At 41.6% G+C, this 27,694-nt stretch overlaps 2 protein-coding genes and 1 long non-coding RNA gene across 7 annotated transcripts in view; 1 reads left to right on the top strand and 2 right to left on the bottom strand.

Moving 5' to 3' along the window:
- The window catches only part of SPIDR (scaffold protein involved in DNA repair), a 209,370-nt gene extending 183,433 nt beyond the window's left edge, over window positions 1–25,937 (top strand). For 2 of the 4 annotated variants that reach the window (XM_037379017.1, XM_037379016.1), the window contains 9 exons: window positions 5,665–5,752; window positions 8,065–8,208; window positions 8,303–8,362; window positions 11,935–12,133; window positions 13,153–13,305; window positions 19,120–19,213; window positions 20,687–20,801; window positions 21,295–21,348; window positions 25,530–25,937. In XM_037379017.1, the coding sequence (XP_037234914.1) occupies window positions 5,665–5,752; window positions 8,065–8,208; window positions 8,303–8,362; window positions 11,935–12,133; window positions 13,153–13,305; window positions 19,120–19,213; window positions 20,687–20,801; window positions 21,295–21,348; window positions 25,530–25,877 (1,255 nt within the window). In that variant the 3' untranslated portion in view covers window positions 25,878–25,937. Of the gene's footprint in view, window positions 1–5,664; window positions 5,753–8,064; window positions 8,209–8,302; window positions 8,363–11,934; window positions 12,134–13,152; window positions 13,306–19,119; window positions 19,214–20,686; window positions 20,802–21,294; window positions 21,349–23,767; window positions 24,443–25,529 lie in introns of those variants that run through there. The other 2 variants (XM_037379019.1, XM_037379020.1) reach the window with 2 other exon arrangements.
- LOC119144099 lies at window positions 12,038–25,523 on the bottom strand. 2 transcript variants are annotated; one of them, XR_005102960.1, is made up of 5 exons: window positions 25,008–25,523; window positions 19,767–19,858; window positions 19,166–19,327; window positions 17,948–18,013; window positions 12,038–12,120 (listed from the first exon to the last, which is right to left on the bottom strand). It is a non-coding gene; the product is annotated as an uncharacterized LOC119144099 (long non-coding RNA). The 2 variants fall into 2 exon arrangements; XR_005102961.1 differs by lacking the exon at window positions 25,008–25,523 and adding an exon at window positions 23,134–23,761 and having other exon boundaries at window positions 19,166–19,367.
- On the bottom strand, window positions 25,869–27,694 carry CEBPD (CCAAT enhancer binding protein delta). Its single transcript, XM_037379021.1, has one exon. The coding sequence runs from the start codon at window positions 27,399–27,401 to the stop codon at window positions 26,373–26,375; it is 1,029 nt and encodes a 342-aa protein (XP_037234918.1). The 5' UTR covers window positions 27,402–27,694; the 3' UTR covers window positions 25,869–26,372.

Genomic DNA, 27,694 nt, shown 5'->3' with positions numbered 1-27,694 from the left:
CTGAATATTGAGTTCATCAACCAGTGTAATGTTTCTCTGAGAAATGTATGCATTTTCAAATGAAGTTGGCTTTTGTTGTTGGTCATTTTAAACTTTCAGATGGTAGACACTGAAACGTGAAATCTCCCCGTAGTGTTGGTCACTATTGTGCCTGAGGGTTTCCTTACTTTTTTTACTTTTTATTGAAGCCACATACTTTTCTGGTCTCTCTCTCTCTCCCTTTTCCTCCACTCTTCACCATACACTTCCTCTTCTTTTCGCTTTACATTCAGAAGAGGTGACCACCTCTAACTGCTGTACAAGAAAGTGTCTCAACTGCTGGACGTTGACAGGAAATGTAGTAGTAAGAACTCTCCGCAAAGCAAAGAAGTCATAACTTCCTTCCTTTGGTTTTCCCTCCTCCATAAAGACTGCCATGTAAAAGAACCACCCACATCTCTGAGGTTTTGAGGTCCTGAAACACTTCAGTAATAGCTGTGGTTAAAAGCTGCGTTTCATTTAAAGCATAATTTCAGTAATCGTGCCAAAGTTTTGAATATTTGCATTACTTTTTAATTATTTTTGATGGCTGCTTATGTATCAGAAGTTAACTTTTTCCCCATAGTTTTCTCCTCTCTAACAAGCATGGGCTGTTGCTTCTACCTTCAGCGCTTCTGTCATTAATCTGTTTAGTAGCCAGCACTGGCGAATAACATAGGCATATCCATATTAAATCAAAAGTACTTTTATATTATAATTTCAGTGCTTTAATGTAGTATGTGTAATTTCTAATGTACTATAGAAAATTGAGTTATTGAAGTATGTAAATAAATTATGCAACAAAATAATTTCATATATCTAAACAAAACTTAGGGGAAAAAAGGCCAGCAACCCTTCCTCCCTGTTTGTATTTTGGCTGAGATGCTGGTTTAGTAGGCTCAGATTTTTACTATATGATTTTGTTGCTTTTACTAATCAAGTCTGAGAAAATACAGTGTTGCATAGCTTGTGCACTGCAAGATCTTACTAGGTCAATTAAAGGGAGAGCTAGCCTGCAGTATCAGCTTTATATTTTGATTGCTTGTCGTCTGATAGTTGAAGCTTATGCAGTCTAGGTGATCATTACCAAATTTCTTTTTAGTGTGGAGCAAGGCAATGTTTCACAGGCGGCTATGAAGTGCTTTCTGTTTTGAGTTCTTAATAATTGACTCTGATACTGCCAAAAGAAAACAGTTTCATTTTAGACTAAAATTGGGAGAGTAGAAGAGGAGGAAACAGAGAAGTGCCAGGTCCTGAGTCCCTGGAGCAAAGCTGTGGAAGGCATTGGAGGAGAATCCTAGCATCTTGCTTCCTGTCCCCTACTGTAAAACTTACGTAGTTTTTCTTCTTTTCCTAGTTATGGCCATAACTGCTTTCTTCTGCTTTCTTTGATGTTGCTGATATTTTCTCCATGGAGTAATTTTCAGCTGAACCTGTGGTATGATTATTAAAATTGAAAAATCTCCCAAACTATAAGCTGTAACATTAAAAGTTGAGTCAGGCATGTCACGCACAAACTTCTTGGACCAGAACTGTAGATGAAACTTCATGCCTGTGGGAGAAATAAATAAAATTTTCTTATCAAGTTATGAAACAAGTTGTCAAGTTAGAGTCAGTGAAATACAGTTTTGAAAAATGAAAATTTGAAGATTTTTTTATTTTTGTAGTATAGCTTGTAGTATGAAATGAAGGAAATTTCCACAGGATGAGAGTAGATGTGCTGATTTATCACTTTACTGGGTGTCTAAATGCAATTAAAACAGCGTTTCTTTTTATTTGTATGTTTTTATCAAAAAGCATAGAGCAAGCATGTACATCTATGGCTGTATGCCATTTGACTTTGCAGTGAAGGGCAAAACAGGCAAGGGAGGTTAGAAGCAGAAGGTGGTTTCTGTCTCCTGCTGAGCTGTGGAAACTGAGAAGGAAGGTGGTTAAATGAGCACATGAAAGCAGCTACTTCTGGACAGGGCAGCACAGTAATCATCTATGGCAAGCACTGTGGGGAGGAAAAAGGAAATGCTGTTTTATTAGTATCACTTGCTATCTTTCAGTAATTTTTCTATGGAGTAGTTTAAGACGATTTGTTAAATAGGTCAAGATTAATTTCTGGCTGTGTTGCACATATATTTTGCATTTTCTCAGCCATGTGTTTAGCCTGGCTTACTGTATTAAATCTTTAAAATTCTCTTGACTGCTGTCCGGGTACACAGCAGACAGTTTGCATTTATGGGTACAGGGGAAAGATGTACCAAATTTCTGCAAGGAAAGTTTAAGTTGAAAGGGATGCCTTTTGAGCACATTGGATAACAAAAATAACGAAGGACACTAGAAAGAATTATTTTGCATATTATATGCATACACACAAATATAAAAGTATCATTATATATAAGCAAAGCTTGAAGATGTGGGTTTATAGAAGAGTACCTGTACGTAGAGGACTGCCTGTGGCAAGTCCATACTTCTATGGTAGTCTGTACTGTAACACTCCATTGGAGTTACTGGTGATCGTACTGTGTTGGTGATAAACTAAATATAGTATGGGATGAAAAGATTTTTACCAAACATAGATTTCAGTCGTGCATGGGAAGTACAGAGTTGACTTAGAATCTGATAGATGATTTCTGTCCTTCTCCCGGTATGGATTCAGTCTTTTTTTCTTATTTCAAGGAAAAGTTATAGAAAACTGTAATAGAGTCCTTGTTTCTGAAGTAAAAAAAAAATGTTATTCAAATACTTTACATGTTCTTTTTTTTTTTAATCCTTGAGCCTGTTTCTTCTCACTTCTTACTCTACTTTTCCTTTTCTAGAAGTCTTTCCTTTCGTGACTTTTTAAGTGACTAGTAATAACACTTGCAGAGCAGAATTTTGTAGTTTTGATTTTGTCTTCCATAGCCAGAGAGGCTCTTTGTGCACATGGGAGCTAATCATATCCCTTCACTGTAGCGCAGAGCCAGCTGTTCATCTCTTGCCCTGACTCTATAGCTGAAGAAGGATACACATGTTGGATAAAATACACCCATTGTTCAAGTCAGATTGAAGTGGGATTTGAGTGTTGCTTGGCCAATAAAGAGAATGAATTTTATTCTTTCTGTGAGGATAGTGATTTTCTGTGGAGCAGGACACAATGTCTTGCCATTTCTCCACTGTCATTTCCCCGCTCCCCACTCCCCAATTCCCCTTCTGCTAAATCAAAGTCCTTAAGTGTAACAAGAGAGTTCCCTTTCTCGGAGGCATATAAATGGGAGGAAAAGGGGAGCTCCTCACCAGGGACACTGACTGATACAGTGACAGCTTCAGGAGAGAACATCCCCTGTGGTAGACAAGGTTCCTGGCAGGATGTTATTTGGAACTTGCAAATCCTTCAGGTGGCAAACGTCCCTGCCCTCTGCCTGCCTGGTGTCAAAGGAGAGGATGGGGCTGAGATATTCAGGAGACACTCTCCACTCAGTCCTGCTCCTCTGCCCTGTTTGTAAACAAATACTGTCATTTACTAATAATTAAGTGCTCCTAGTTCAAGCAGTAGATGACCTTCTCCAAAAGGACACAAGTAATAGAAGAAAATGTACTGTATTCATTAGATATTCTGGTATGGAGTAGCAAGCTGGAAGAGAGCTAAAGGGACAACTTCGTGTCCCTTGGGAAAACATAAAAATACAGATGAAGGATTAATGTAAGGTCTGTGTGAGATGTGATTATATCTTTACTGCAACAACATAGCTTAGTTGCTCCGAGTTGATAAATATGCAGTCTCTGTACACACCATACATGCGGTTTGTGGTACATTCGTATCTGTGCTTTGCCCTTGCCCTCAGTGCTGCGTGTGGTGTGAGGAAGGCCACTTGTGTAACTGCCCAAGTTGTACAGCAGGCTGTCCTCTCTTTTTGTAACCCTCCTTTTTCATGTCCCAGTTAGCAAGGCCAGTTTGTTCTTGTGGGCATTCGCCCTCCTGTGACTGTAGAGAGGGTATCTTTCTGCATGAGCCAGAAAAGCTACCTCGATCAGGGATTCGAGAAGTGGTCAATTGCTGTAAAGTCTCTTTAATACCCCAGAAGTGTTGCTTTCTATGTTGTAATGTTCTCATTGTTAAAAACAAAACGCACAAAAAAACCCCCAAAACCCCAACCTCTGAGCTCAGCCTTCTCCTTTTACAGACTTGGCAATGATGCCGTGTAAGTCAGGGAGTTAATTTCTGTAAAAGAGCAGCACATTGGTGCTTCTGGTCTGTTCATTAGTGTGGACGACACAACTACAGGTAGCAACATCATTTTTTTAATCTGCCAGCCTGTTACCTGACTTGTGAACCACAAGCTTTATTCCTGAAGATCCACTCTGACATTTACATCCATAAAACTTCTTACAGTGCCAGTCCAAAGGCACCACTGTTAACACTGAATCATAGATGATATCCGGAGCTTTATGAACAAACACGTCAAGTTCACTGCCTATAGATACCCAAAGTCTAAGCACTTAAGGATCTGGAGGAGCAGTAGGGAAATACAGAAATAAGTGAGCTTAAGCAGAAGTCAGCTAAAAGCAGAACTTTAGAAGGACAGTTTCCGTGACCACTTGAAGAGAAGCAACGTATTGCAACGTGCTTCAGCCCTGTACCAGAGTATGCCATTTCCTTCTGAACAGTTGAGTTTGGAAGCTAACATTTTTTTTAGCAAGGCTTGGACTTAATTTTTTAGAGTTGTTTCAGAAATAGCGGCTTGTTTAATTGGAGGAACAGACAACTTGTTCTTGGAGGCAGCGTGGGGTTAAAATCCAGATCTCTGTGCTTCAACTACAAAGAACAGAGAATTAGGACAAGATAACTGGGAGCTCTAACTCAAAAATGCATGCCTCTTCAAGTTGATTATCTGTAGCTATTTCCCCTCCCTCGGCTGTTTTCTTGGTCTCTCCCTCCGATGTTCCTGCCTGTCCAGCAAGGATGCCATACCAACTGACAAGGCAGCCACTGAAGTGCTGCAAATTACGGCTTTGCTTGCTAAAGCTAAAGAGCCTGCAATGATTTACCTTAATATATGCTGGGCTGTTAATTTTATGTTTGTTTCTAAATTAAAAGTGGGAAACTTGCAAAATCAATACATAGAAATAGTAACTAAATGAGCAGCTGTGTAGGAACGAGACAGTCCTCTGCACATGTACTTAAGATAGCAAAATCTTGCCTGTTTCTCTGTGTCTGATATTTACAGACTTTCCTGAAAGCAGTTACACTCAGCTGTTAGAGAAAAGCAAGAAATGAAAATATTAGAAGCCTTTTTTTATAAATCTCTCAGTTTAAATAGCAAACAGTTATTTTGTAAAAGAAGTTGTACTGCTATTTGTGTCCTTCCCAAGCTAGACTTTACATTTACCCCAGTTTCCCTGAATTTTAACATGTAGCAGTCTGTTCATGGCAAAGGATTAAATACGACTTGCCTGTCATTGAATGTGATACATCCCTTCCCTCCCTCTCCACCCTGCAGCAGAAATGATGGAGATTTAATTAGACTAAATCAAAACCAGCTTCCAGAAAACAAATATGATTTAAAATTGTTTTCATAATCATGCAATGGTTTTTACTATATTTCTGAATGAATCTTTTTAATGTAATGTATAACACTGGAAAACATTTTAAACCTGATTTTATTGGTCTTTTTGAAGGGCATTAGGACTTTTTAGTCTGATAGACAGTCTGTGGCCTCCAGTAGTGCCTGTGAAAGTTCCTGGACAAAGTCAAGACTCTGAAATGGTAAGTCTTGTTATTATGGAAATGAACTTTTTCAACTCACAATTACTATTTTTGTTGGTAGTGTAATTGCATTTACTTTGGAAATCAGATCCTCTCCCTCTCTTTAGCTACTGAGTTTTGTTTTGCTGGTTCTAACAACCTCCTAGGCTAACCTGAAGCCCCCTGAATCAGCAGCATCTTTCAAAATGATTGAGTTAGCCCCTTATTAGTCCTCTAGAGCTGGAATGGTAGGACGTCCAGACAAATTATTCCTTTCCTCTCCTTGCAGGAGGAAAGACATACTAGGTAGCATGGAGCCAGCTGAGAAATCTATATACAAGGATATTCACTTATTCTTTTGAAGCAGTTTTCAGCCTTAGATTTGAAAGCACTTTTCTGAAGATTAAATTCTGTGAAAACAGACTGACAGCTGGAATCAGGTCTCTTACTAGTTAGGACGACTTTGACTGTCTCATGTGAAGACAGTCGAAGGATGAACACAAAAATAATCTACTAAAAAGTAATGAATGTTGCTGTAATATTAGAGGTTGAGGAGGTTTTAAGATAAATTTAAAGTATGTTACTGTATATTTGTAAACCTAAAATTGCGTCTTTGATTTTCCTTTAATTAGCTTTTGTATTTGAAAAGGAGTTCTGTCATACCAACTGTTATTTTGTTAATACAACATCACTTGAGAAGCTTCTGCGTAGGCAAGTGCTTTTGCTGCCTTGCAGTTCTTGTATAGGCTGTTCTTTGAGGGAGAATTTTGTGGTGTTAAAAATTTGTGTTAGAGCCTAGGGGAGACAATCAGGATGCAAGTTCTAGAAAAGAAGAAAAACCTGGACATAAACATGTTTCAAAAGCAGGGGACATTAAAGGTGGATATTACTAGTTATTTCTAAAGTCTGAGAATCCTTTCTCTGAAATGTAGAGTGTTCTTTGCATTGTGCAGGGGTTTATGTAGAAGAATAAAAGGTTCAGAATTTGCTTATATATAAAACCAAGACTGTTCTTTCCTTAACTCTCCCTTTCATCTAGACATTTTAGAAGTCTCAGAGGAATGGATTGTTTTTTGCATTAAAATACCTTGGACAACAGAATGGCAATATCCACGGATGGAGCAAAGCTCTTAAATGTTGTTTAGCATTGTTATGACTCTCATTTGATATTCATCTCTATTTTATTAGCAATCTAAAAATGTAGAAAATTTTCCATAATCATGGAATTTACATTTCTGTCATGGGTTTGAAATACTAACTCATTCCACAGATGATCATGGCTTGCATTCTACGCCTGCAGATTTTCAGCTGAGTGGAGTTTTTTTCAGTTGAGGTACATTTTTCTTGACACAAACAGTATAGTTTTATGCACAGCTTTATGGAAGCAGCTTTATACATAGGTATATAAATAATACCGCCAGCATACTGATAATGTTGTTGGGAAGAAATCTGTGGAACTGATTTCTTTTGAGCCATATGTATGTTTAGATATCTTCTTTAGTGCTGTCAGAGGCGAACAGAATTTGGGTATCACCTTCTTTTGCTTTTTTTTTTTTTGTCCTTATGCAGATTTTTTTTAAATGGGTGGGCAGCTGTCTTTAATAGATTCATATTTCTTTTATTAAATTAAATGCTTTATTAACAATAAACATCACTAGAAGAATATTTTACCATATCTGCAATTAAAATTATTTTCTAGCATTGCCTTTCTGGCTTGGGACCTCTTTAAGTGATGATTGATAAAGTTGTTACATCATGGTACTTTTTAAGGGGAAAGAAATATCTGGCATAACACAAAGAGAGCAGTTCTTGTAGCTGTTGCGTTCCTGTTCTTCATTATCTCCTTGTGCTGTCCTGGATTTAATTTGGCAGCTTTAAAAGTTCGCCAGCTGTTTACTATCACAAAAACCCACCCACATGCAAAAGTCCCCAAATCTCAGAAAAGTTACAGATGTTAAAAAAAAAAATATTATCAGGGCACTCCTACCAGATAATAAAAAAAAAAATTATGCAAAAATACCAACAAGCACCTTGAAATAGTCGCTGTGTTTGCCAAGTGTGCCAAATCATGAGATGTTTTTGTTATGAGGATCAATGTCGATTATGGAAAGAATGATACACACAAGCTGATTTCACTTACAACTTGTGAATGTCTGTTTATTAACTCAGCTTCTACTTCAGAGAGTCATTGCTATTAACCATATAATTTTGTTTCCCCAGCCCTCTTAAAATGTAAATTGTGTGGTTCATTCGGTTATTGTTATAAAACCCGACTGGCCAAACTGAAGTGCCTTTTTTAAAGTCACATTTCTTTTTTCTTACTTTTTTTATAGCTGACAACTAATCTTCCTCCTCCCAGCTTCTGTTATATTCTTACTGTTCGGTCTGGTGAAATACATGTGGAAGTGGATGAGGAAGAACAGATTTCTAATTTGTACCAGCCACCAGCTGTTCGTGGTCTAAAGGAAATTCTTCAGGTACTCTGCTTTACAAGTCAGATAACAAATACTTTGTACCAGTGGATTTCTGGTATCATGTTTGTCTCATTCCCTGTTTTTGTACCCTTTTCAGATCGATGGTTGTAATGTACGATGTAGCTTTTGGGCACAAGTGCTGTATCTAAGGCTGCAGGTAATCTTTTCACTTCACAATGAATTCAACATAAAATCAACATGTTTATGTGAAGAAGCCAGCATTTATCTTGTTTAGGGGAAAACCCAATAAACCCTTCCTGGATTATCTCCAAGAGTTGTGTGCGCAGAATTATCAGCAGGTCTAAAATGCGCGTGAATGGGTAAAATGAACTGCATCTCCAGTTTCAGTATCATCCAGTCTAAAAATTGAATTATTTCTGAATAAATTGCCAGAGATAATATTGCACCCTGGTAAGGGAGCTTGCAGGATGTTAGTTGAGACTTGGTTTATAGCTAAATGCTACCCTTAGATATATAGCTAAAAGTTCCCAGTCAACTGAGTGACTGGGGATAGAATTTAACAGATGACGGTTATATAAAAATACAGTTTTGCTCTTTGCTTGCAAGTGTGTGGACTATTTTTGTTGACTTCAATAGAAACCCCTCAGGCAAATTTGGCTTTTATGGTCCAGTTAGTAGGAAGGAGGAACTCTTAGGTAAATACATCTGCCATCCATACTACATTGGAAAAGTTATGATTTATTTCTTTGTTTCTGAATAATGCTACAATTTTCTTTCAAAATGTTGCTAAGTTCCTCAGTAGTTAAAGGAATGTTTTGTTGCTGATTTATTTATTTTTTCCTGGCGACTGGATCCTCAGTACAGCCAGCACTGAATTCTGGTTGAGAATAATTTGCAATTGTCCATCAGCTCCACAAGAAATAAAGTGTGAATCAAAGCATATGAACCAAAGACAAAGAAATTCCAGAACAGCCAGTAAAATAGCTGGAGATGCTTCCCACCAGTGTGAGGCATAAATTTAATTTAGGTCTTGCCCTTTTGCTTCAAAAGCCAATGAGTTATGATTTGATTTTTAGGCAGGGAGTACTTTTAACTCCCAAGTTGAGGCATATCTCTTGTGTTTTCTCCATTGTAAGTGAGAATTTAAGAGAACATTTGCAAGCATGAGCTAAGGGCTAGCTTGATGGGGTCTATAGAGTGCTAGTAGAAAGATGGACACATATTCTATTTCCAAGAAACCTGTTATTTTAAAAAATAAAATAAAATTACAGACTAGTGGTATTCTAGCCAAACATTTTTGTATTCAGGAGTGTCTGTATCTGAGATGCTGTGGGTCATCAGTATTCTTGCACTTCATCACTAAACTAGGGAAAAGATGAAGCGTGCAGGAACAGATGTGATTTTGAAGAATGGAAGCTTGTCTAGCAGAAGAAAAGGTCTATGATTTCTTCTTGCTTCTAGGAGGTTTATTAGCTGTTTTTGTAATGGCTATTCACATACTGAACTGTAAGCATTAAATTTTCATAAGTGCACAACATGAGTGCTCATAAATTTTTTGAAAGTAATGTTGGAAAAGTAATGGAAGATATTCTTCTTATGAATAACTTCTGGATAACTGCTGGATAGCACTTCTGGATAACTGCTTTAGGAATGTAAAGGTATTTACCTGCTGTTAGCATATTGCTTGCCTAGTTCTCCCAGAAGAAGGTCATGAACAGCAGCTTGTTTACTGCAGTTGCTTTTGCCAAGAGGACGTATCCTTCCCATAATAAGTGAGGAAGGGCCTATAGCTTAGTTTGCAGATTTATTATTATTAGATAGTCTGCTATGTGAGCTAATTCAAATGTACTTTAAAAACTAACATTTATTCTACATAGCTCCAGCATTCTGAGATACTTCATTTGTGTGAAGGAGGAATGGAAATATGCTTTTATTATTACTCAGAATCTGTACTGTGGTACAGAAGGAATATGAGGAAATATATTCCATCTGTGGTTAAGGAGCTGTCCTTCCTTATAACTCAATCCTGCTGCTATTTGTCTGTTGTGTCCTCTCTGTTCAGAACAAATTGTCACACATAGCAAGATGATGATTTTATACTAACTTGTGATTTTTGCTGTTGTTATTATTTACTTTTTGGACGATTCTTCTGAAAGCCAGCTTTTAATGTGTTAGTAATTCTCATGGGACAGCTGTAAAAATTCTGTCTTTGAAGCTGACCTAATGCTATCTACACAGAGGAGGTACTCGAGTGTATGTAGTTACTAGGCAAAGAAACAATGTCAGTGCAATAGGCAGCATATATTGTATTAAGACATAATTGTAATATCCGAGTTATGAATTTTCCCAGTCATTATTTATAATTACTGCATTTCCCCTAATTACTGCTAGCATGAACAAAAAAGCTAATGTTAGTGTGGTTAACGGTTTCAAGGTCTGAATTCAACTGAAGACAAAACGTTGGGGTTGTCATTGCGTTACCTTATGCTGGAGACATGCAACTTTGAGAATAAAATACTTATGTGATACGTGTATCTCCAATCATTGTAGTATTTCATTTTCATTTAAATGTTTGAAGTATGATTTTTTTAAGCGGCAGGCTAATTAAAAATAGTAACAAAATCTTTTTAAATTAAAAAAGTAATTTAATCTTAGTTACATTTTCTAAAATATTAGAATCTTAAAATATACAATTTATGCTTGAACTCTGGTAAATGTGTAATATGCTTTGTTATTAAACCCATTTTTTGTAAAGCATGGGAAAATTCACATACACACATATATTATAAAAGCTGTATTAGAAAAAAAAAGAAGAATCGCATGAATCATCACATGGTAACTCATCTGATTTTGTTAGATACCCTGGGATAAGCAGTGATGTGTATGTAATGTCTGCCTAGTCCATCTTGTTCATCATCCCAGTGTGAATAATTTAAATAACACTACTGATTTTGTGATAATTATTTTCAGATACAAAGGCTGAGATGAAATGCAGGTATTTTGGTTGTGACTTCAGTAGTTGTGAGATATCTTTATTTAGTCACACCATAATATTTTTATACTTGGGCAGAAAACTTACATTGTCATTGTGGATTCATCTGTCTCCTACTTACAAATTACCTACTTCCTTATTTCTATGCATCTTTCAAATGTTCAGCTGAAAGAAAAACCTCCAGCTTTGTAACTTGCAGTAGCTGTTGGTCAAGGACTGGACAGTAGCTATTAACCAGAGACTGGTGCTCTTGGGAATCAGATAACAGTACATGGAAAATCTGCTCACACAGCCATAATATTAGTAGTATATTTATATTTAGCCCTTTTTTTAAAGGCAAAAATCATGTAAGTCTGTGTTCATAAAAGCATCCAATTAGCTTTATATATATACATATATAAAATATGTATGATATAAATATGTAATATGTAGTATATATAGGTTTGGGGTTTTTTAATAAAATATGTTTTCAAATCCCGTGTACAGTCCAAGTGAGTTATGATAAAGTGTGATGGCTGATAGAGATGAAGTCAAGATTCCAGAGGGTCGACCTCGTAAAGTTAATTTAAGGTAGAAATGTTTGAATCTGCAGTAAGGAATAATGAAAAATTCCAATAAAGCTTTGATTCATTATCCTGTACAAGCCCTAAATGTAATAATTTCTGTCAGTTTTATTAGTTATTTAATTAGGAGGATGTTATTTTAGTCTTTTCTTCTAGTAAAAATTAGCAACTGCATTCCAATTTTGTATTTTCTTTTTCTTTTTTAAATCATAGACAAAACACAGTGTTCCTATAAATCAAAGAGAGATTTTGTTATTTGTGACTGACTCCACATTGCAAAATGTGGTTCACATGATTCCAAAAGTTGTTGCTGTGTCAGTTGCTGCATCGTGTGCTCTCAGTATGGAAGTCACAGAAGCCCTCAGCGTTGTCTCGCAACTTGTCTTCTTCAGGGATGCGCTGTGGGGAAATGGTAAGCTTTACACGTGCTTTTGAAGCAGTTGGAATGGAACTGAAATAGCATCCTAATCTCTGACACTGCAATATGTGACCTACAGAGACTTACGTTCTCAGATAAAGATGAGACGTTGCAAATTTGGGATGAGAAATTTGAAAGGGGTTGCAATTAGAGCTTTCATATAAGATTTTTTAAAATGTTTTTGGCTTGATCTAAAAAGCAAATGAGAAATTCAGTGATCTCGCCATATGTCCACCACTATTACTGTCAGTCTTCGCTGCTGACTGTTGAATCTAATGACCAGGGTCAATCAAGTTTGCTAGCTGACAGAAGACTCAAAAAATCTTAAGAAACTTGGTTTCATTTGTTTTGATATTCTTGCAGAAACTTGTTTTATTGACCTTTACCTCTAAAAGAAGCAAAAGAGACTTGTGTGTCCCTAGATACAGAAATTTTGCTGTACCATCTTAGCTGTGAGCCTTCACCACTACACAGTAATCGCTGTTTTTTTGCGGTTCAGGTATGATTCCCTAGGGTGCCTGCATAGGTAGTTTGCATCTCACACCTTCAGTCACTCCAAAATTTAAGTGGACTGGAAGCACCAAGCTGTGTAAACGGCTGTGTGTCCTGAAGCAAAAATCTCTGTTTTCAAGAATAAAGTATTGCACCTACCTACTCTTTGTAATATTTGAAACAAAGTAAGGCCAACTGAAAGGGGTGCCCAAGCTTATTACCAGGGAAGAGATGGTAACGTGTTTGCCGGGAGCGTGCTGCAACATAGTCTGGGTGGAATCAGACTCTCTTCTGCCATGTTTGAATTTTTGAAGCATTTTTTTCCCTGGGAGCTGCAAAGTGTAACGAGAGCGTGATGCATGTATCACTGAAGGCAAAATATTTTGTCATTGAGAAAACCTGATGGATTCTATTTATCTGTTTAGTAGCTGGCAGAGATTGTTGTCTTTATTGGCTGTGACAATTAACATGGTCACCTTTTTCCTTCTTACCGTACTGAGTTAAAATGTCTTTGTTGGCAGGTAGGATTATTTGTGTTGAACGTACTGTTCTCTTATTACAAAAGCCTCTTTTGTACTCGGCTGCTGGCGCTGACCTCAGTGAGCTGACTGGCCCTGTCAGACTCGATGAGCTGGATTCTACAACACAGGCCAACTCCATTTGTGCTGTAAAAGGTTTGTATGGCCTTTTCTGAAATGAATGCAGTTAATTATTTGTGCTCACTTTAATCTTTTATGTCTTCGTATTGATTTCTTGCATGAACAGCATGGAGGGATAAAAAAGCACAGTATTGCTGTGGGTCATTAGGGTATTTAAGTTTTTATACTTCTTTGTGGGCTCTGTTTGCCTTTTGCTGGCCAAGCTCTGCTCCCACACACTCATACCTCAGAATAAATGTTTGATGCACAGTCTGGTTTATTATATTCCTTCCTTTGCTGCCTTCTTTCAGGAGCCTTCTGTTCACACCAGCCTTGTTGATGTTGGCAACAATAAAGTATACCAGTATTTTTTAGGCAGATGGATAAGATATGTTAGCCAGATCCTGAATGGTAGGGGCTAGTGTCTGATTTCCCTAGAGCTTTGCTGCAGTGGGGCAATTTAATATTTCACCATAGTCATCTAGCTTAACTTGGCCAATATTTGCTCACCAGCCACTTTGGATCATAGTTTTGTCTAGTGTTTCAGTCCTACCACTAACCATGCAGAAACATTTCTTACAGTGTATTTTCTAACATTTCCTAATCATGCAGAAACATTTCCTACTGTGTATTTTCTAATACACAGTCCGAGCCAGCTTCTTAAACCTCCCAGTTGTAGAGTGCCTATAGGGAAAAGTCCTTAAAAGCCCAATAACTCTTGGCTTTTAAAGACAGTTTCCTCCTTTAATTTAACTCTTATGATTCTGGTAGCCCTTGTAGAAAATTCTTGATCCTGTTTTACATTTACACCTTCAAGTGATTCACTGGAGCATTTGAAATTAGTTTTAAAATAATAGCAAATAATGGTTACAAATCAACGCTTCCAGCTATAACGTGATGCACTGAAAAAGCAGTCTGAAGCCACATGAAGCTGTTACTAAACATACCTCCTCTTATGGTAGAGCCACAACTTAGCGTAAATGAGCACGTTGCAGTGACAAATCTCGAACTTTAACACTGCATGATGAAAAACAAGCACAACTAGAGGCACTTCACTCAGAGCCTTGGTTGTTATGTACATCTCGAATCAATATTGTGAGTTACTTGAAAAATATTTCTGTCACTGGGTGTGAAATATGTTTTAGGGTTTTTTTTTAACCTCTCCAGTAGTTATGCTAAGAATTATCACTTCTCTGCTGTTAATTTTATAACTAAGTATGAGAAGTTCCTGTCTTCTTTTGTTCCTTTGACAGTGTGCGTAGCAGGATAAAGCAAACATTTCTCTGTTCTTTCTTTTTCCAGTAGAGCAAAGAAAATACACCTTTGTGATGTATTATGTAAACAAGTACTTACTTTACACACATGGGAGGTGTCACGCTTTCCTGTATTACAGATGGACGAATGACAAAAGGGGGAATTAATCCTACAACCTTGTCTTGCTTAATCTGAAATTTGTCCAGGGTAGCTGTTAACCAGTATGTTCCCACACCTTGGTACCAACATAGAATATAATGTATCTTCTTTGTACCTATGCTAGTGCTATATATTGATGATAACTATCACTTTATTTAATATTATTATTTAATAGCATTTAAGATACATATCTACTGTTTTGGATTTTGGTTAGTTATTGCCTACATCTGTCTTCTGAAGAAGGGAAACTAACGGCATTAAGCCTACTTTGTTGGTGGGAGAATATGTATTTGATGTAAGGAGTAACCCATGAAGGAAAATTTATCATCTCTAAAATTCACTTACTGCCTCTGTCTGTTAACTCAGAGAATTATTAGTCCGGCTTTCAATAAGAAGCAGTATTATCTCCTTCGTTGTTTTTCTCTGTGCCCTCCTTTCACTTCCTGTGTTTTTGGTCACCTACATATGCCATACGTAGGCATCCTCTCACCTAACACTTACAGAGGCTGCAAAGGCTTTACTCTACCCCTTCTTGAAGTAGTGCTCCTTTCTGTTCCTTACAGTCATGGCTGCTCCTCCTGGCTCTCAGGGATTTGGCAGGGTCAATCTCCCCAGAAGAACTTCTTTTTAACCAGCGAAAAATGCAGGTAGTCATTCAGGTTTCCTCAGATATGGTGATCGGTCACAGCATCAGAGCCTCCAGGAGTGCTGGGACTGGGGGGGCACAGGCCATGCTCCCTGCTGGATTCTAGGTAGATAGTCATTTTTTGGAAGATGTATAAATAAGATGAGTTAGGTTGGGAGGAACCTCTGAAGTTCCTCCAGTCCAAACTCCTCCTCAGAGCTGGGCCCTGGGCACCCTGGCACAAGTCTATAGCTGGCCCAGCTTTGAGCAGGAGTTTAGACTGGAGGAACATCTGAGTTTCCTTCCCCATCAAAAAAGGACAATGTTGCAGTCCAAGCAGATCCTCTGAGTTTGTCAGATATCCTTGTTTAAGGGAGGTCCTGTCATGCCAGCTCTGGGATGGAGTGTGTTGCTCTTCGACAGATGAGTGAAAACCTGTGGTTGCTTTCTACTGGAAAGTTTATTATTCTTTTAAAGATGAGTCTGTGGTTCTCACCTGTGAGCTTAGGGTTAATAGATTAATTTTCCTATCGCTATGCATTACAAAGTAATTTCTAACCTCTTTTTGCTGTATAGTAGCAATCAGGATGACTTAAATGTTGGCAGTTCATACTCCACAGAACTGTTTCTCCTCTTAACCATGCTTATGAGCAAATTCTAGTTAGTCCATACTACATATGTTATATGGGAATTTTACTTGACTAATGATATTTGCCTAGTATATGACTCACCATCAATGATTGAATTTTGACGCTGGATTTTTTCATATTTAAGCCCTGACTCAGGGGAGGGTTTTTTTCCAGTTTCCTTTTTCCCAGTGTGAACAAAATGGGGTCAATCAGCATACCTAACTCTCTCTTTTTGATTGAGCTTTTCCCTTTCCCATCCCATCAGGGTAACTGATAGGAAAAAAATAAATGCACATTCATTTTTTGAACATTTCAACCAGAGTGTTACTTTTAATCCTCAGGCCTTCTTTGCATTCCTCACCAGAGACCTGTTTTTCCAAGTGTTGTCCTATTATCAGTCTCTGCTTAATGCTGCCAGCCACAACCCATTAAAATAGACTAGAGGTAAAAATTGAATTTTGGCTGTGTGCATTTCCATTTAAAAGAAGGATCTTGGGAAAATATCCAAAAGGGTTGTGAATATTAAGCAAAATCTAGAGTCTTGACAAAGATGTGCAGCAGTTCAGCAGCTTAAACTTGAGAAAACACTTTGTATGCAGGATGCACAAGACTGTCACTGGTTCATTAGACCTGTTGCTGCTTTGAGTTGTTCCAATTTCAGTGATCTCTGGTGGTTTTCTGAAGGGAACTCTATGTTGTCATCAAAATAAACCTCTCCACTAGAGAGGTAATCTCATCAGTATGATCCTGATCCATTTTCTTCAAATGTACTTGCATTACTTGTGCACTGGCATCCTACAGTTGCAATATGGCACAAAACTAGGGGGGAGTTAAAAGGCTTAGCAAGAAACAGATCTGTCAGAAAAGGGGATTTTCTTTTTTTTTTTTAGTTATTTTTTAACAAAGAAGGAAACATCAGATAACTAGTTGGTAGCTTTTCTTTTCCAGGAACAAGGATCATAGAATGATAGAATCATTTAGGTTGGAAAAGACCTTTAAGACTGAGTCTCAACTGTTAACCTAGCACTGCCAAGTCCACCACTAAACCATGGCCCTTAGCACCGTCTCAACATGTCTTTTAAGTACCGCCCAAGGAGGTTACCCGCCGGGGATGGTGACTCCGTGGGCAGCCTGTTCTGATGCTTGACAACCCTTTCAGTGAAGAAATTTTTCCTGATACCCAATTTAAACCTCCCCTGGTGCAACTTCAGGCTGTTTCCTCGTGCTTTGTCGCTTGTTCTGTGGGAGAAGAGACCGACCCCCACCCGGCTACAACCTCCTGTCAGGGAGCTGCAGAGAGCAATGGGGTCTCCCTCAGCCTCCTCCTCTCCAGGCTAAACAGCCCCAGTTCCCTCAGCTGCTTCTCATAAGCCTTGTGCTCCAGCCCCTTCACCAGCCCCGCTGCCCTTCCCTGGACACGCTCCAGCCCCTCAGTGTCCCCCTCGCAGTGAGGGGCCCAAACCTGAACACAGTGTTCGAGGTGCGGCCTCACCAGTGCCCAGTGCAGGGGGACGGTCACTGCCCCAGTCCTGCTGGCCACACTGGTTCTGACACAAGCCAGGATGCTGTTGGCCTTCTTGGCCCCTGGGCACACTGCTGGCTCACATTCAGCTGTGAGTCCACCAGCACCCCCAGGCCCTTTCCCACCAGGCACTTCCCAGCCGCTCTGCCCCAGCCTGTAGCGCTGCGTGGGGCTGGTGTGACCCAAGGGCAGGGCCCAGCACTGAGCCTGGTTGAACCTCGTACAACTGGCCTCGGCCCATGGATCCAGCCTGCCCAGATCCCTCTGCAGGGCCTTCCCACCCTCCAGCAGATCAACACTCCCCCTCGGCTTGGTGTCATCTGCAAACTGGCTGAGGGTGCACTCAATCCCCTCGTCCAGATCGTTGATAAAGATATTAACCAGCACTGGCCCCAGTACTGAGCCCTAGGGAGCACCACTTGTGACAGCTGGATGTGACTGCGTTCACTCCAGAGAAACACACCCATGCTGTGGCAGACAGCATCCTACCTTGTAGTAGCAAGTACTGATGGAAACTTCCAGTTTATCACAAAAACTGAAGAATCAAAATTATTCCTGTAACAGTCCAAAGAGTTAAATACACAGAATTACTTACTCTGTCAGTGAAATCCGTATTGTTTTGTTCTATGCATAGAAATTGGGTCATAAAAGTTGTACTTGAGAAGTACCTTTCCTGATGTTCAGACTTGCTGTCCTTTGAATTCCCAAAGGAAATTAAGGGTTTGTTGTTTTTGTGTATCTCCCTTCTTTCTGTCAGTCCTTGCCCCAGGAGAGCTAGGAAAGCAAGGGATTAACACTCTGCCTCACAGGCCAGACGGTGTAAATGCTCCCTAGTCTCCAAGGGTTTCTTTTATTGACTGCAGTGTGAAACTGTGAGATTCTTGCTCAATAGGAGGGGAATTTTTAGTCTGTACTTCTGTTGTACCATTGAGCATTTATTTTAGTGCAATTTCATTCTCACAGGTGATCCACTTTGTACATTTCAAAACACTTAGATGTATTTTCTCCATAAATAGTGCTCATAATTTCAGCATATCGTTACCATAAAACATCATACACTCTTTATTGACTTCTCATAAAATTCTGAATATATTTTTTTCTTGCCAGAGCTAGCAAAAGCCTTTTATATAGTCCAAAGTATCTTTGGCATTCCCTTCTTAGGCACACACTTATGTCTGTGAGCCAGATCTAATCTCTGTCAAGTCAGTATAAATGAAGAATAACTCCATTGTTAATGGAATTTAACCTGCATCGTTTTCAAAAGGGACTGGGTCATCTCATTGGTTTGTGTTTCCTAAACAATGATATCAAGCTATCTGACCTGATGATTCTTATATCTGTTTATTGCCAAGGAAACATCAGAGGACCAGAAAGAAAACAAACAAACAAAAACAAATCAGAAAAGCAATAAAACCCAAACAAAAAGAACTGAACCTGTTTGGAAAGTTAATTATTAATTATCTACCTTCTGATATTTTTAGAATGTAACATGCTCTGCCATGCTGCAATCCCTTGTTGGAGGGATGAAAGAGAAAGGGAAAGAGAAAAACTCTTGACAGGTTTGGAGCTGAGTCAGAAGGCATCAAACCTGCTGTGAAGCCAGGAGTGACTGTGTTTGCTAGCTTAACATTAGTATTTTGTAAGAATTTCATGTTCTGCAGGTACTGTTGTTGGAGTTAATGAGAGCACTGCTTTCTCCTGGCCTACCTGCGACAGATGTGGGAATGGAAAGTTGGAACTGTGTCCCCAGGACAGGTGAGAGTCAGCATGCTCCAGAGCACTCCAGGTGTTTTGCAGATGTAGCCATACCAGCAGTAGGTGATGCAATGATTCCTGCAGGCACAGGCTGCACTTTGTTCCTTCCTAGAACTAAGCCGTAGTATTTTTATTGCTGATGAACTGATAAAACCTGCAAGGTTAGATTAATTTATTAAGAAAGATAGAAGTAGATAAGAAATGGTTTGCATTTGCAGTTATCACTTTTTTTTTTCCAAACTAATCTTAAAGTATTGCTTATAAAGATTTCATAGCATTGTAAGTTTTAATAAACATCCACATAAATCACAGGTCTGATTTTAAGCTTCTTTAAAAGTAGCTTCTTGTGTTTGTCTACCCTGCCTTGTTATATGTGCCTCCAGTTCACCTCATTTTTATATTGAACTGTGATCTTTGCTGTAGTTCACGTAAGTGTGAAAGAGTTGTGTTCCAGACCTTTTAAATTTATAATGTTTCTAAAAAGGATGCTGAATAATTCTGGGAGTACAACTGCCCCAAATGTGAAGACTGATCCTGCAGGACCTGTTACTACCTGAAATGCTAAACCTGCGTCACACTGGCATGCTTTTGGAAAACCTCCCCTTCAGCTGTGTAGCCAGCTTGCTCTTGCAGAGTCTGAGATACCTGATGGAATAAAACCATGAGACAATAAGAGAGTAGTCAGTGTAAAAAGAAGAAAAGGGGGGTTCTTTCTACTGGAAAAGCTTAAAAAAAGCATAAGGAAAAGTTGGATGGGTTTGATCTCATTGAAATGGATAACATTTTCCTAAATATGAGAAGTTTCACTGCTTATGCTTTGTGATGTATAGCCTCCAGGGAAAAAAGGCTGAAAATTTTTAAACAAAACAGTTGTCCTATATTATACTATCATGCAAAAGATAAGGATGTCTGTATGTTCACAAAGTAATGTAGTTCAATAGAAGAAAATAAATCTCTACTGTGAAGGATATTTTTGCTTCATTTGGAGAACTATGTAGCATCAATATTTGTTTAGGAAGTTATTCCAACAAGTTCATGTAGCTGAGCTTAATTTTATGCATATGACTTAAGTGTGTGCTGAAAATGTTGAATGTTTGCTGAACGACAGCCTAAATCAATAAGTCACTTGGGCCAAATCTGCACTACAAATTTTCTTTTGTCATAACTTTTAGAAGGTTATGAGATTAATTTTTGCTTAAGTGGGGTGACTATAAATATTGACTCCCCCCCATGTTGCCAAAATTTGTAAAAGGAAGATCCTTTTGCTAGAAGAGTTTAGGTCCTCCAAGAGAGTTACTTTACCAACAGAAGAGCTCTACTTGCTATTATCAACTGAATCCCTACTAGGGCTTTCCTACTAAAAGTCTACTAGCAAATTTAAGAGAATAAGATAGCTGAGGTTTTGTGTTTTGATTTACAACTGACAGCTTTTCCATTTCTTTATGTTTTTCCATCATTATTTGCGTGTTTCAGAGGAGTGCTATTTTGCAACCAGTGCTCTGAAGTTGTCATTTCACCGGTTTTGAAAATGCAGCTGGAAGTCTTCTTGAGTTGTCCATCCCGATCTCAAAGTACAGTAAAAGTAAAGGTATGGCACAAAATGAGCTTCGGTGCTTTGAGTGTAGTGAGGCCAGATATGTAGACACATAGGTACTATAAGCCGCACTTTTATAGACAGCTCTGTCAGAAGAAAAAGTAAAAGATGTAAGAGTATCCCATAATTTAACCTGATAGTAAACTTCCGTTTCATTCAACTAAGGACCTAGTTCCCAGATCTTACTCATATAATACGGTCGTTGAGTTCACCCTGAGGTTTGCAAACTGTTTTATCGTGCAGCTGAAGGGCTTGGCTTTGGGAAACCTCAGCCTCCACAGCCTAGAAGGAATGTGTATTTTTGGAGTCCCATTCTGAAAGTCTTTTGTGTCACCTCTCTTCTGCTTTCTTGGCGAGAGAAACAAAACCATTCTATATTAAAATGATAAATCCTTGATCAATGTGACTGTTTTAACCTGTGAACAGAACATCTTTGCATTCATAAGATTTTTGTCATGAACAAAACCTGTTAATTTTCTCATTCCAGCTGTTACAAAGGACGATCTCTTCTCTCCTGATGCCCTGTGCCACTGAGGATGGGGTAGGTATAATGAATGTTGGTGAAAGAAAGTTGAACTACATAACTTACTGTAGAGGTAGAGTACAGGGGACGTGAATCAGGTGGGAAGATACTTGAATCATAGAAATGAAAGAGATTCCTGGAGGTCATCTGACCTACCACTCACACTGGGCTAGTGCCAGTGCGCAGGTCAGCTCTGACTCTGGCTGGCAGGGTCCTGAAAACCTCCAAGAACGTAGATTCTGCCTTTCCAGGCAGCTCATTTCAGAGCTGCACTAGGAGCAGTAGGAGATTTCACTGGAAATAATGATTTTTTTTCTCATGTCCAGCCTGGGATTTGAGTGGGCTGGACCCTTTGGTACTCACACCTTCCACCTGCTGATGCCCTGCTATTGCATGACTGTCATCAGGCCGACACCCTCCTTTTCCGAAGTGGGATGCCACAGATGCAATGTGTAGACAGCTTTAGCTCAGCTGCTGATCTGCAGAGCTATCTGCAAATGGCACTATGTCCAGACATTCAGAGCTGTGACGGGCAGGGATGGGCTTTGCTCACATTTCTGGCTGTGGATCCAAAGGTGGCAAAGATACAGTCCAAGCAGCCCACCTTTTGGGGCTGGTCTTCTAAACCCTGTAAACCATAACTACCATCTAACAGCACAACCATGAAACTACTGGCAGGCGGTAATGGTAGTGAAATTTGCAAAACGCATGCAAGGTAATACTTTGTATGAATGAAACGCACGTAAGCCACGGGGATCCGTGGGCTAAAGTACAGTTTATGTAATCGTGAAGTAGTTATTCCTTTAATCTGAGATAATAGAAGAACCCTGACATTTGGCACAGTGACCCAGATTTATCACAGGTGAGGGAGGCACTGGGTAGGTGCCTGGCTGGCATTGGCTGCTGGATGGTCAGCAGCGAAGCAGGCACCTTCTGAGGGTAATTAAGTCTGGTTAGGATCCTGAGATCCCCTCCTCTCCATTGCACGTGGAAGGGAGCAAAGGTCAGCTCATTGTCTTTTTTATCATTCCTGTTAAATATCTTCAGTTAGGTGACACGTATTCGGGTCATTTTGCTTTCTCTGTCTTATATAGTCTTCTAGCATTTTGCTATTATGTGCCTCACAGTTTTAGTGGGATTTATGGATAACATTTAAAGTGGAATGTTGCTCTGAAATTGTAAATTATTTTTCTTATGCTGGAGAGTGTGTATTTCATTTAAGCAAAGAGATACAAGAAAGTTTCCAAATATTTTGCTCTTTTAATAGCAGTTAAGTCTTGCTAAGTTTACAGGATGTCTGGTGTGGTTACAGACTGACAAAACCTAGTTCTTTTTCAAGTTACTAGAATCAAACAACCTCTTTTTAAATTTTTGATTTTTATAATGCTAGTATTTAGAAGTCTGTCAACTGAAAAAAATTATGTTTTTCCCTAGCTGAAATGCAGGAATAATTTTTTTTCCCATAAGCATTTCCATCTCTGAACTGCTGCATTTTAAAAAGCAGCACATCTCAAAGAGTAATCACAAGCAATACCACCTGAGGTAGCATTTTTTTGCCAGTGCTGCTGAAGTTTCTAAGGCTGTAGCTTTTCTTTTTGCAGGGAGGCTGGTTGTGGCCATCACTGGCCCTGGCCACTCGTTCCTTACCTTGTGGCAGCCCTTCTGTTACACCAGTATAGCTGTTTGTGCAGCTGCATGGTGAATTGGATGGCAGTCCTGGTCTGGGGTAAAAATAATGTAGGGGGGAAAAAAAGGGGCATTCTTTATACCTTGAACCAGGCAATAGACGTGGGTATCACATACCTGTACAAATGCACAACCCAGGTGAAAGCAGGGCGGTGGTCAGAGGGTGGTCATAGGCCAGTCCCATCGAGGAAAGAAATGGATGTAAATCTGCCATCTGAGGTAGATACCCTCTCAAGCAAGGTATCAGTTACCAGTGTTACCAGTTCTTCTGTTAACGTGCTCTCTCCTTTTGGAGAAATCATCCCAGCCACGCATCCCTTCCTCCACGCAGAATGCAGTCTACAAATTCACTCAGGCACAACTCATGGGTAAACCGCCAGTTGGATCATTAAACAGAAAAGACTGGTGATCATAAAGGATGCTTGATACAACACAAATTTAAAAGGAGGGTGTAAAAAGAGGTACAACATATTTTTTCCTGCAGTGGATCTGTTAGCTAAGGTGATTGATATATTGTATGTTTCACAATTCACAAATTGCTAGCGCATGTGAAATCTCCAAGTGTCAGAAAGCTAGATAAAGGGAACACATACAGGTTATGCTTCAGCAAAATTGAGCTCAAAGTCACAGTGGCTTTTTTTGTTTTTTTGTTTTTTTTAAACAGCTCATTTTTAAAAGCCTGGTAGGGAAGCAGTGCATTAAGCAGGAGATCTGATCATTGAAAATCTAATGCATTCATTCCTTCCACCAGTTCTAATGCACCTTTCTTTTTGAGTCCTTAAAAAAAGTTGTCTGTTGGAAGAGGACCTTACACCCCGCATCTTCCCAGCTGAATGCTGCTTAGAACAGAATGTCCAGGACTGTTTGTTTTAATCAACATGCTTTTATCGCTGCAGAGTTATGAGGTGCAGAGCGTGCTGGGAAAGGAGGTGGGGTTATTGAACTGCTACGTCCACTCCGTAACCAGCCACCCCAACTGTGTTGCACTGGAGGAAATTGTTCTTCTGGAAGCAGCAGCAAGACACCAAGTTGAACCTTAGTCAGCTACTATAGTATCTGTGGACTTTGTAATGTGGTTATCTGTTAACTAGTGCCGCAGATAATGTATAATGCAAGCGTGATAAGCATTAAGATAGTTTATTAAAACTGTGATTTGCAAAGCACATTGTGCTAATGCTGAAAAAAAATCTGTATAAAAATCCTGTTCGACTTTCTGAGCTCTTTTTTGGATCAGTTTAGAATTTAAGTGTGCAGTTCTTTACCGTCTTTTCTGTTTATGCATGTAAAACAACTTGTTCTGGAAGTTTTGAATGGTTATTAATTTTTTGTATAATAGTGTATTTATTATGTGTCCATGGAAAATATTTTACTAGTATTTCTGAAATAAATACCTTGCTATAGGCAGTGACCACTGCCCTGTGTGCGAGTTCGGAGTTGTAACGTGTTATTGCCTTGCAATAAATGTTACAAAGACAGAGATTTGAACAAAGCTTCTGTTTGGAAGCGTTAATGTTTTACAGCTAATTGGTCTCTCAGCATAGAAGCACTGTGTTATCTGTAGCTTCCCACGAAGTGGGTAAGAGCAAACTGCTTTGTAGGCCACGTTAACTGTTCTCACCCTGACTGTACAGAGACATGGATTACAGATCTGATAAATAATATCAGAATCTTCCTGTGTGCGCATTGTTTGAGATGCAAGAATTAACGTAATAGCTCAGTCAGAGATTAGATTTTTTTTTTTTCCCCTTCCCCTTTCATGGTATTCAAGAAACCCTTACAGGTTAGAGGAAGAGGAATTAATGGTTTCGCACAGGTCCAGTATGTGGCTACCCAGCCATAAAGGAACAGCAAACTTGTTGCTACACTGATTGCTCCCACAGCTGAGGCAGATAGTGGAAGGTCTTAGATACTTCACAATTACGAAAGGAATGACCCAGCTTTTGAATCCCCCCGATTTCCCCCCTCCTCCTGAAGTGTTTCAAGTCCCTTACCTGCCTCTCTGTAAGGACAAAGGGGACGTCAGCCCATTCCTGCGCAGAGGGTACTGCCCTGTGTGTGACCAGGGTGGCCCCTTTGAAACCAGGAAGGTGCCTCCCTCTTGGAAAGTGCTGGCTGTTGGATGTGCTCACCATGCCACACCATGGTGTCACACCATTTTCCCACCAGTGCCCTACAGGTGCCATCATCTTTGGGCGCGCACAAAATCTGGACAAGTTGCTTAACCTTCCATAACACATTCACCCAGGCAGTGATCAGGGCGGTTGCCTGCTCTCGCTTTCACTAGCCGCGATCAGTGGAAGTGGCCAGCTCCTGCACCCCGTTAGCCTGCAGCGGGCTGCACTGCATGGCTGCAAGAGCATCTCCAACGGGACTACGGCTGGTTCAGGCTGTGGAGCCCGTTGCCAGTGTAGGTGCAGTTTTGCATTGGCTGGAATGGAAACCACTTCCAGGGCGGTTTTCTTTTTTAACAGGAATTTTAACTAACGGCTTTTGTGTCCATGTATACTTACAAGGTTTCTGGAAGGTCCCGGCCGACGAGCAGCCCCTCTTGCCGTGCAGCCGCTGCCCGGCGCCAGCAGCGAGCTCAGCGGCGACAACTGACTCAGCGTTTCGGCGCAGCAGCTCCGCGGAGCGCAGACTGTCTTGCAACGACCACGTGCGAGAGTCTGAGTTATTCCCTCATCGCCCTTAGGCTGCTTCAGGAAAAAAAAACCCAACCGAACCGCAGCGCCGCTCGCCGCCGGCCTGTCCGCAGCGCCGAGCCCCCCCGCCCCCGCGGCCCGGGCTGGCGGCGCCTGCGGGAGCCGCGACGGCCCCGCCGCCTTCCAGAGACAGAGCAAACGAGAGCAGGGTTGATTTAAAATGCTGGGGGTTTTTATTCTTAGAAATGCTGTAAAAATTGATATAAAAGGTCGAGCATGCTCAGTCTTGGGGTTTTTTTTTTTTCATCCTATAGGCTGTCTAAAATACATGGGGGTTTGAATCATTTTAACAGATGTACCATAGCTGCGTCGGTAGGAGTAAAATGTAGAAAAGACGAAAACTACCATTACAAAAATAATTTAAGGGGAGAGAAGAAAAAAATAATATTTAGCTTTTTCTTTTTTTTTTTTTTTTTTTTTTGCAAGTTTCGTGGTGAAAGACCCAGGCATCGCCCCACGCCGCTACAACGCTCAGCGAGCGCCGGCAGGTCCCGCCGCGGCTCCGCGCCTCCTCCCCCGCGCCCGGCCCGGCCCGGGGCGCCGCGGCCCGTCCCGGCCACGGCTCGTCAGGGCTCGGCCCGGCCACGGCTCGGCCCTCTGAGGTATTTATCCACGGTCTCCCGGAGTCCGTCTCTCCGTCCCGCTCCCCCCCGGTTACCGGCAGTCGGTGCCCGAGCCGGGCTGCAGGAAGGAGGCGCTGGGCAGCTGCTTGAAGAAGTGCCGGAGGCTGGTCAAGTCTCGGGTGAGTTGCTCGATCTTCTTGTGCAGCTTCTCGTTCTCGGCCGAGAGCTCCAGCAGCTTCTGCTGCATCTCCTGGTTGCGCCGCTTCGCCTTGTCGCGGCTCTTGCGCACCGCGATGTTGTTGCGCTCCCGGCGCTGCCGGTACTCGGGGCTAAACCTGTCCACGCACTTCTTGCCGCCGCGCTCCTTCCCGCCGGCGGCCGGCGGTGGCGGGGCGCCCTGCGCCGAGCCGGGGCCGGCGGGGCCCGGGGAGCGGGTGCTGCAGCTGGAGGGGGAGCTGCTGCCCGGCGGCTCGGGGGAGGTGGGCGGCGTGGGCTGCCCGCTCAGGTTCATGATGGTCTGCGCGCAGGTGGCGATCTGCGAGGGCAGCAGCGAGGAGGAGAGGTCGCTGTCGCTCCAGTCCGGCTCCTGCTTCAGGGCGCCGCGGGAGGAGGAGGAGGAGGAGGAAGAGGAGGAGGAGGAGGAGGAGGAGGAGGAGGCGGTGCGGGGCTCGGCGCCCAGCAGGGTGGTCATGGCAGCGCCGAGGTCCTTGGCGGGGTCGCGGCCGGCGCCGCCGCCCGGCGGCAAGTACTCGCCGTAGTCCCCGCCCCGCTCGGGCTTGTGGTTGCTGTTGAAGAGGTCGGCGAAGAGCTCGTCGTTGCAGAGCTCCAGGTTGGGCACGGCCGACATGGAGTCAATGTAGGAGCTGAAGTCGATGGCGCTCTCGTCCTCGTACATGGCCGGGGCGGCGGCGCTCAGCTCCGCCAGGTTGGTGCCGCTGCCCCCCAGGCCGCCCCCCGCCTCCTCGCCGCTCATCCCGCAGCCGCCGCGGCCCCCCGGCTTGCAGGCGGGACCCGGCCCGCCGCCGCTGCCCACCTTGGCGTCGTAGAAGTTGGCGGGCTCCAGGCACCAGCTCTTATAACATGCCGGGGACTCCAGGCTGTAGAGAGTGGCGGCGCTCATCGGCGAGCGGGACGCGGCGCCGCACGGCCGCGGCGCAGGGGCTCCGGGCCGCGGGCACCAGCCGCCGCTCCGCGGCGATCGCAGCTCCAGCCTCCGCCGCGGGCAGGTGGGGAGCGGAGCCGCTGCCGCTGCCGGGGCCGCTGCTACTGCGCTGCCGCTGCTGCCGGCGGTGGGACTGGCGGTACCGGTGCTCCCGCTGCCGTCCCGCCGCCTCGCCTCGCCGAGGGGGCCGATCCGGGCTCGGGTCACGCCGCGCTCGGCGGTGGGAGGCGGGGATGGGACAAGGCGTCTCT

Source organism: Falco rusticolus, chromosome 3 (assembly GCF_015220075.1).
Source record: "Falco rusticolus isolate bFalRus1 chromosome 3, bFalRus1.pri, whole genome shotgun sequence".
Classification (NCBI taxonomy): domain Eukaryota; kingdom Metazoa; phylum Chordata; class Aves; order Falconiformes; family Falconidae; genus Falco; species Falco rusticolus.
This window is presented reverse-complemented; position numbering and strand designations above follow the sequence as displayed.